This window comes from Prinia subflava, chromosome 16 (genome assembly GCF_021018805.1).
Source record: "Prinia subflava isolate CZ2003 ecotype Zambia chromosome 16, Cam_Psub_1.2, whole genome shotgun sequence".
Classification (NCBI taxonomy): domain Eukaryota; kingdom Metazoa; phylum Chordata; class Aves; order Passeriformes; family Cisticolidae; genus Prinia; species Prinia subflava.
In genome coordinates this window covers 2240694-2249815 of record NC_086262.1, presented here as the reverse complement: position 1 = coordinate 2249815, position 9122 = coordinate 2240694, and the positions used below count along the sequence as shown (strand labels likewise).

At 54.9% G+C, this 9122-nt stretch overlaps 1 protein-coding gene across 1 annotated transcript; it reads left to right on the top strand.

The window, feature by feature from the left end:
* Positions 1-3698: 3698 nt before the first annotated feature.
* LOC134559265 (protocadherin gamma-B5-like) lies at positions 3699-6466 on the top strand. Its single transcript, XM_063413870.1, has one exon. The coding sequence runs from the start codon at positions 4019-4021 to the stop codon at positions 6464-6466; it is 2448 nt and encodes an 815-aa protein (XP_063269940.1). The 5' UTR covers positions 3699-4018.
* The last annotated feature ends 2656 nt before the right edge of the window (positions 6467-9122 follow it).

Sequence of the window (9122 nt, the reverse complement as noted above, 5' to 3'; positions counted from 1 at the left end):
CAGAACTTCAGGGAGCAGGCAAATGCAGCTTCCACAGTACAGAGAAGTAGAGAGAGCTGTGTGAGATTGGTGGTGTGAAGAGAAGTGGTCTGGGGAGCTGGGCCTCCCCTGTCAGGTGTTTTTAAGAGATGTGGGTGGAAGAAGGGCAGGGATGATGTGAAGGGTTGGAAATTGGAGTCGTGTGAGCTGGGCATGAATGTCTGCTGAAAGACCGCAGGGAATGATTTCCTCCATTCCCTGTCCTGTTCCTGTCTCTAGGATGAAGCAATGTGAGGTTTTTCTTCCCCAAGTCATTGTCTAGAAGATATGTATTCCATCTGCATGGAGAACCCTGGGAGGTTCTTACTAAGTATTTGCACACTATCATAATTGTGTCACTTAAAATCTTAATCTTTTACTTTTGAACGATGCCCTATGGGAAGAGCGAGCTGTGTGTTTGGGGCCTATAAACAAAGTTTCTTTTCATCTACTCTGAGTTCTGTAACCCAGAAGAGTTTTGTAATCTCTTCAGTTCTACATGTGATAATATTCTGTCTCGCTTCTCTGATGACCTGGAGATGGTTCTTTCATGTTTATAGCTGAAAAGAGAGACACTTCCATCAGACTGTTTCTTTAAATTGTCCCTGTAAGAAATGCTTTTTCTTGTCCCATGGGTAGGGTGAGCAGTCAGAGAACAGAGCAGGGGCCAGTGGGAGAACGTGTGCAGTGTCCCCCACATAATGACCCAGAGGAACGTGCTGGGCAATCATCTGGAGGCTGTTAAATGGCTGAGGAACAGGCAGGAAAGTCATCCCCAAAGAGTTCTAGGCAGTGGCTCAATGTGCAGGTGGAAAGCAGTGCCTGGTGTTGTTCCTCAAGGGTCCTTACTGGGACCAGGACTGTTTCGAACCTTCATGGACAATGGGATTGGGAGCAGCTGGAGAGAATTTGCAGCTGACACCAATTTGAGTTGATTCCCGAGAGTGCAGAGATGCCAGTGAGGGATGGGCTGGAGAAGTGTCCCCGTGGATCCACCATGAAGCTGAACAGGGCAAAGAGCAAGGTCCTGCCCCTGGGTGAGGGCAATCCCCACTGAAACAGAGAGCAGGGGCTGGGGAACAGCTTAGCAGAGATGTGCTTTGGGTTATTGGTGGGTGATGAGATGGGACATGAGCTGCCAAGGGGCACCTGCTGCTGAAATTGTGTCCTGCACTGCATTAGATGTTCGCTGCCCAGGAGGTCGAGGGAGTTCCTTCCCCTCTCTAAACTGTTTTAGTGACACCATAGACTGCATGCAGACCTTGGGCCAATATCCCACATGGACATGCCAGAGTCTCCAGAAGGAGCATGGGAGTGGTCTGAGGGTGGGAACAGCTCTGCAATGCAGAAGGACTGAAGGAGTTTTGGTCTTCAAGCATGGAGAAATGATAGCTCTGTGTAATGTTTTCAAAATATCTTCCTTTTTCAGTTGATAAAAGTATCTATAGGAAAGAGGGGGAGAGGTTTTTTTACAAGGGTTGGTGGTCATAGGAGAGCAGAGAATTTTTTTTATGTAAAAGCAGGGAAGTTTTCATTAGGAGAAAGCTTTACAGTGTGGGTTGTGAGAAAATGGAACATACAGCCCAGAGAAGTTTTGGCTATGCCTCCAACGTTCAAGTCTAGCAGAAATTGTTGCTGCTTATGGCAGAGGTGTGGATTAAATGACCTTTAAATAAAATTTACATGTGAAACTGAAAACACTGTTTAGCTTTTTGAAGGTCTTAGCGTTGCTTTGCACTTTCCTTTTTGAGATGCTCAGATGTGGAGATGCAGATGAAACAACTTTAAGGATTAAAAAAAAAAGAGGTTAGATGTTTTTCTGCTGTCTTGGTATAGCACTACATGTGTTTAGGCTGATCTGTATCTCAGACTTATTAATCCCAGGTAATGAAAGGAGAATTCAAAAGATGTGACCAAGGGCAAAGAAGCTCTTGATGTCTTCCCTATATTAGTACTTGCAGCTTGACACCTCAGTGACTTCCAGGTGCTCTCAGGGATGAACTTTAAGGCCTGAAATCAAGGCCTAGACGACTTCAGTGTGAGCATCTCTGACAACTTGTTGTCTTCTAATCTTTCCTTGCCTTATCTGATTCATAGTTTGGGTGAGGGGTTTTTTTTGTTGGTTTGTTTGGAGTTTTTTCCATTTTGTTTTTCCTTGATTTACTCTGTATGGGGGTATGCTTATTGTTATCAACAAACTATCTTTTTTAAACAATATCTGGTGTGTTCATGTGTCTTTCTCTTGTTGCAGTGGGAGTGGAAGGCAGGAGATATAAGAGTGACTTTGTGTTCTGTTGCTGTTGGGGAAAACAGATGTAAATATGACTTTAGTAGACCTTGCATCTGTGTGGATAAGAACAGATGATAAAAATGGGGAGGAAATTCCCTCTAAGCCAATGGTTTGATGATCCATTCTCTGTTGGATGACTGCTAATCTTTCAGTATGGTTGTTTATCATTTGGGTGCTTTAGAATCCTTCAGTCCCTTATTATAATGGTGGTGAGCAGACAAATGTACCTCCCTTGTGGGTGTGGCTGCAGTGCATGATCATCTCAGGAGAAATGTGAGCAGTGAGGAGATGGCCACAAGCAGAACCTTGCAGCTGCATGGCGTAGAAGAAGAAGAAGCCAGGGGAGCTCTGTGTGTGAGGCCAGAGGAGAAGTCGGTCATTGCCTTGCTTGTGCTGTGTCCTTCCCCTCTCTAAACTCTTTCAGTGACACCATCGACTGCAGGCAGCTCTTGGGCCAATATCCCAAATGGACATGCCAGAGTCTCCAGAAGGATCATGGAAGTGATCTGAGGGTTGGAACATCTCTGCTATGCAGAAGGACTGGAGGAGTTTAGGTCTTCAAGAATGGTGAAATGATATCTCTCTGGAGATTTTTCAAATTATCTCGCTTTATCAATTTTTCAAAGAGCTTATAGAAAAGATGTGGAGAGCTTTTTTTACAAGGACTGGTGGTCATAGGAGAACAGAGAGTTGTGTTTTTACCTAAAAGAAGGAACGTTTTGATTAGGAGAAATCTTTACAGTGTGTGTTGTGAGAAAATGGAACATATTGTTCAGAGGAGTTTTGGCTATGCCTCCAACATTCAAGTGTACCAGAAATTATTTCTGCTTATTGCAGAGGTGTGGATTAAATGACCCTTAAAGAAAAGTTTAAGGCTGAAACTGAAAACACTGTTTAGCTCTAAGGGGGGCTCAGCATTGCTTTGCACTTTCCTTTGTGAGGCGCTCAGATATGGAGATGCAAATGAAACAACTGTAATGAGTCAGGGAAAAAAAGGGAAATATTAATCTGTTATTTTGGCATAAGGGTTGATTACAGAGCTTTAAGTCGATCTATATCTCAGATAAATTCATCCCAGATAATGAAGGGACAATTCAAGAGATGTGACCAAGGGCGAAGAAGCTCTTGATGTCTTCCCTATATTAGTAGATGCACCGTGATTTTATTAAGAGCAGGTAAATATACTGCCCTACCATGAATGTTTGCTTCACACTGTTCAGTGTGACTCAAAAGAATGCTCCAAAAACACCGGCCAGCACATTTGAGATAGAAACGCCCTGGAGTGGAATGAAGCAAGAGCTTCTGCGCTTGCTGTGAGCAGCGGAGCAGAGACCCCTGTGCCGGTGCAGCCCCGGTCCCCGCGCCAGTCCGGGCCCCCGGAGCGCGGCCATCCGGCGGCTGCAGTGGCGTCGCGGCGCCTCCGGGTGCCGCTGTTGGCCGCCGCCGAGCGGCGCTGGAGCCGCGGCCGCCGCAGCGTCCTGCCCCCGCAGGCTGCTCGCTCGCCCGGCGCCGGCCACAGCGGCAGCGGCGCCGCCGGCAGCGGCAGCGGCAGCGGCGAGAGGCGGCGCTTGTCGGGGAGCAGCGGCGTCCGAGGCGGCCCGAGCGGGCTGTGTGCGCTGCGGCGGGCGCTGCGCTGTGCGGCGAGAGCGGCTGCGAGGGAGGCGCGGCAGCGGCAGGAGGCAGGAGCGCGGCGAGCGCTGGCGGCAGAGAATGGCGGTGAGGCGGCGGCAGAGGCGCGGGCCGGGCGGCGGGCGAGCGCTGCTGGGCGCGGTGCTGCTGTGCGTGTGGTGGCGGGCGGCGGCCGAGCGGGTCCGCTACGCCATCCCCGAGGAGCTGGGCACAGGCTCGCTCGTGGGGCCGCTGGCGCGGGACCTGGGGCTCAGCGCGGACGAGCTGCCGGCGCGCAAGCTGCGGCTGAGCGAGGAGAAGCAATACTTCAGTGTGAATGAGGAGAACGGGAACCTGTACGTGAACGAGAGGCTGGACCGGGAGGAGATGTGTGGCGAGTCGCCGAGCTGCTCCGTCAGCTTCGAGGTGCTGGTGCACAACCCGCTGAACGTTTTCCATGTCGAGGTGTCCATCGAGGATGTGAACGACAATTCCCCGACCTTCAGCAAGGCTGCTCTGGACCTCGAGATCGGTGAATGGATCCCTCCTGGTGCTCGCTTTCCGCTGGAGATGGCCGGAGATGCAGACACAGGAAGCAACTCGCTGCTGACTTACCAACTAACCGGCGACTCATCGTTCTCACTGTCGATGCAGGAAAAGCCGGGTGGAAAGAAGCAGCCGGAATTAGTCCTGGAGAGAGCTTTGGACCGGGAGAAGCAGAGCTCACTTGAGCTGGTGCTGACAGCAGTGGACGGCGGGGACCCTGCCAGGTCCGGGACAGTCCAGGTTCACATCAATATCACAGATGCCAACGACAACCCACCCGTGTTTAGCAAAACCATCTACGAGGCGCGAGTGGCGGAGAATCTTCCTGTGGGGTCTCTGGTGCTGCAGGTGAGGGCGACGGATGCGGACGCGGGCACCAACGGGCGAGTGTCCTACTCCTTTGGTCGCGTCCCGGACGCCTTTAGGGCGTTGTTCACTATCGACAGTGAGAGCGGTGAGGTCAAGACGGCGGGTGTCCTCGATTTCGAGGACAAGAGCAAATACATCTTCGGTCTGGAGGCGAGAGACGGCGGCGGGCTCACCAGTCATTGCGAAGTGCAGATCGACATCACAGACGAGAATGACAACGCGCCCGAGATCACCATTCTGTCACTGTCGAGTCCCGTGCCCGAGGACGCCCCGGTCGGCACCGTGGTGGTCGTCCTGATAGTGCGGGACCGGGACTCGGGCGAGAACGGTCAGGTGTCGTGCGAGCTGTCGGGGGAGGCGCCGCTGTCGATCGTGGCGTCGTCGGGCGGCTCGTACAAGGTGGTGACGGCGAGCGCGCTGGACCGCGAGCAGGCGGCCGAGCAGCGCGTGACGGTGGTGGCCCGGGACCGGGGCAGGCCGGCGCTGCGGAGCAGCAGGGAGCTGGTGCTGGAGGTGTCGGACGTGAACGACAACGCGCCGGTGTTCGAGGAGGCGGCGTACAGCGCGTACGTGGCGGAGAACAACGCGGCGGGCGCGCTGGTGGTGCGCGTGCAGGCGCGGGACGCGGACGCGGGCGCCAACGGGCGCGTGAGCTACTGGCTGGCGGGCGGCAGCGCGGGCGCGGCGGGCGCGGCGCCGCCGGTGTCGGTGGAGGCGCGGAGCGGCGCGCTGTACGCGCAGCGCTCCTTGGACTACGAGCAGTGCCGCGAGTTCTGGGTGGCGGTGCGGGCGCAGGACGGCGGCGCGCCGGCGCGCAGCTCCACGGCCACGGTGCGCGTGTTCGTGCTGGACCGCAACGACAACGCGCCGCGGGTGCTGTGGCCGGCGGCGGCGGGCGAGGCGGCGCCGCCTTTCGAGGTGGTTCCGCGTTCGGCCGAGGCCGGCTACGTGGTGGCCAAGGTGGTGGCGGTGGACGCGGACGCGGGGCGCAACGCGTGGCTGTCGTACGAGCTGGTGCAGGCGTCGGAGCCGGCGCTGTTCCGCGTGGGGCTGCACAGCGGCGAGGTGCGCACGGCGCGCGCCGTGTCCGAGCGGGACGCGGCCAAGCAGCGCGTGGTGGCCGTGGTGAAGGACCACGGGCAGCCGGCGCTGTCGGCCACGGCCACGCTGCACGTGGTGCTGGCCGAGAGCTTGCAGGAGGCGCTGCCGGAGCTGAGCGAGCGGGCGGCGGGCGGCGAGGCGGCGGCGGCCGAGCTGCAGTTCTACCTGGTGCTGGCGCTGGCGCTGCTGTCGGCGCTCTTGGTGCTGAGCGTGGCGCTCTTGGTGCTGGCGCGGCTGCGCCGGGCCGGGCCGCCCGCCGTGCTGCGCTGCCTGGGCGCGCAGCGCTTCTCGGTGGCCGGCGCCGCCTTCCCGGCCGACTTCTGCGAGGGCACCTTGCCCTACTCGTACAACCTGTGCGTGGCGGCGCCGGCCCGCGCCGTGCCCGAGGCGGCTTGGCCGCCGCCGCCGGTGCCCGTCCTGTCTGCGGAGGAGCTGCTGGGCGGGGATTCGTGCGAGAAGCCCGGCCTGAGCAGTGAGCTCGTCGCGGGAGAGCCGCCCGCCGATGCCGATGCACCGCAGGTCTGTAACGCGTGAACTTCCTCTGTTTTTTAAACCTACCGAAACATCGTCCTTTGTCATTGGGTATTCTCTTTGTAGTGTCATTGGGGACTCATCATCTGTCTCCACGTAGGGGCCGAAATTTTCCACTTTTTCGAGGTAACAGCTTTAGCTGACAGGCTTTGACTATAGCTCTTCATTCGGCTAGTAGCCGCGCTTCTCAGAGTTTCTTCATTTTTCCAGGAGTAGAGTTTTCGTGAGTTTAACAGTTTTTGCTCCGTGATGGACTGAATTAAGGAACGGCTGTCTGCCGCGGTTTTGTCTTCAACACTTGAGCTCTATATATTCGAATGTTTTTGCAGTATTGAAAGTAGATTCGTAATCCGTGGAAGGAGAACGGCTCACTCTGTGTGCAGGAGTCGGGGGAAAAGACAAATGTGGAGACACGTTGTGTTTGAGCTTTCATCCTTCCTGACTAATTTGTTCGAAAAGGGTGTGCTTGAAATTTGTGTATATCTTTACACTTTGGTTAAACTTTGTTTTCGAAGTTTATTAGATTTAGAAAGGCAAAGAATGTGCCAAGTTCTGTTCTGCATCCTGAGTGAAAAAAGAGATTGTTGCGTTTCTGTCTGGGGGGAATGCAGTAGTGGCACTAGATGGGACTTTGCTCTTTATTCCCTTAATGATATTCATTTCGTACATCGGTGAGAGTGTTGAGTCATTTGTGCTTCAGAGATTTTTTTTCCTATCCTCTTTACATAGAGAGTTTAGGGAACTCAGGAGGGCTCGAGTCTATGGAGTACGGCAAATTTCTGCAATTCTGTTTACTAGGATAGACATGTGAGATACGAAGGAGTCTCGATGCGGGCCAGGTGGCGGTTTAGGCACTTGAAGAAATCATATTTTCACATAGGTTAGAAGTCACCACAGTTTGAATAGTACAGCTGTAATTTTATTCAACGGTTCTATAATTCTTTTCTTGAAAACTTCATACCATAACATCATTAAGAAATACGTAGATGAATAGTTTACTAACGAGCTTCAGTGCTTTACACACTGATTTCAGAAAAAAAGGAAATCTGGAATGACTTGATTTAAATTTAATCTGTATAAACGAAGAAAGCACTGGGTCTGTTCTAAAAGGGGGTATCAAATATTTGAAGTCCTGAAACTTTCCTTTGAGAGTTTTAGGTGCATCTTTATTTGTACTTGTAATTCAATCCGTTAACAATTAGCTCCTTAACTTCATTAATCGTGCAATTGCTCTTGTCCCGCTTGAGTTAATGAACCTGATAGCTCTGTTTATTCGGGATGCGGAATTTTTCTCTTATCTCTCTCTGAGAGCCTGTTGTTGATAATGCCTCTGAAACAAAAGGGATAAGAGTAACAATAAGCTACAGAGTAAAGTACAAAAATCTGAGGTTTTTTACATATAATGACATTAGTAAGTGATCAGTTTCCTGCGCGGTAAATGAACACGCCCACGGAATGCCTCTGCCTTCCTCCCGATCGTGGTGCCCTGGAGGATCAAAGCAGAGATGGGCTGGAGAAATGGGGAGGCAGGAGAAGGGCGCTGGACGAAAAGCGGCGTCTCCGTGGCGCCTGTCCCCTGTGTGTGGCAGGGCCGGGCGGGCAGCGCCGGGCAGCGCTCGGTGCCTGCAGTGCCGGGAGGAGGCTGCGGGCGCCGCTGTTGACCGAGAGGAGCGAGAGGGAGAGCGGAGCGCTGCCGGCAGCCCCGCCCGCTGCGGATCGGCTCGATCACTGCTCTCTCCGTGTCAGGCTCGGCAGACGGGCGGTTTGCGAGAGTCCGCGCGTTGCGGAGCCGTGCTACGGGGAGGCGGAAAGGCCGGCGACAGCAGCCGGGAGCGGTGAGGAGCAGCTTGAGTGGAAAGCGACAGAACGGTGCTGTGGCGGAGATGAGCGCGGCGGGGAGGCGCTGGGGCCGGCGGCAGCGAGCTCTGCTCTGGGCCGTGCTGCTGGCGGCGTGGGAGGCGGCGTGGGGGCAGCTGCGCTACTCGGTGCCCGAGGAGATGCCCAAGGGCTCGTTCGTGGGCGACGTGGCCAAGGACCTGGGGCTGCAGCTGCCGGAGATCCGAGATCGCGGTGCCCGCCTTGTCTCGGAAGGTAGGACGCAGTATTTCTCTCTGCACGGGAAGACGGGACATTTAGTGACGGCGGAGAGGATCGACAGAGAGCAGCTGTGCGAGCGTGTGCAGCAATGCGTGCTGCGCTGTGAGCTGATAGTGGAGGGGGAAATGAAGTTTTATGAAATAGAAGTGGAAATCACGGACATTAACGACAACGCGCCCAGCTTCAAGGAACTTGAGCTGGAAGAGAGAATGAGCGAGATGACAGCCCCGGGGTCGCGGTTTTCCCTGGCCGAGGCTCACGACCCGGACTCGGGCCGGAATTCCCTGCAGAGCTACGAGCTGAGCGGTGACGAGCACTTCTCGCTGGCCGTGCAGGAGGGCCCCGGCGGCGATCAGCGTCCCGAGCTGGTGCTGGCCAAGGCGCTGGACCGGGAGGAGGCGGCGTTTCACGAGCTGGTGCTGAGGGCGAGCGACGGCGGCGATCCGGCCCGGACGGGCACGGCTCGGATCCGCGTGACGGTGCTTGACGCGAACGACAACGCGCCCGTGTTCAGCCAGGCGGAGTACACGGTGCGTGTGCCCGAGGACGTGCCCGTGGGCTC

What these genes read in the sequence shown, in the direction of transcription:
- LOC134559265 (XM_063413870.1), top strand. Translation starts at nt 4,019, where the DNA reads ATGGCGGTGAGGCGGCGGCAGAGGCGCGGGCCGGGCGGCGGGCGAGCG.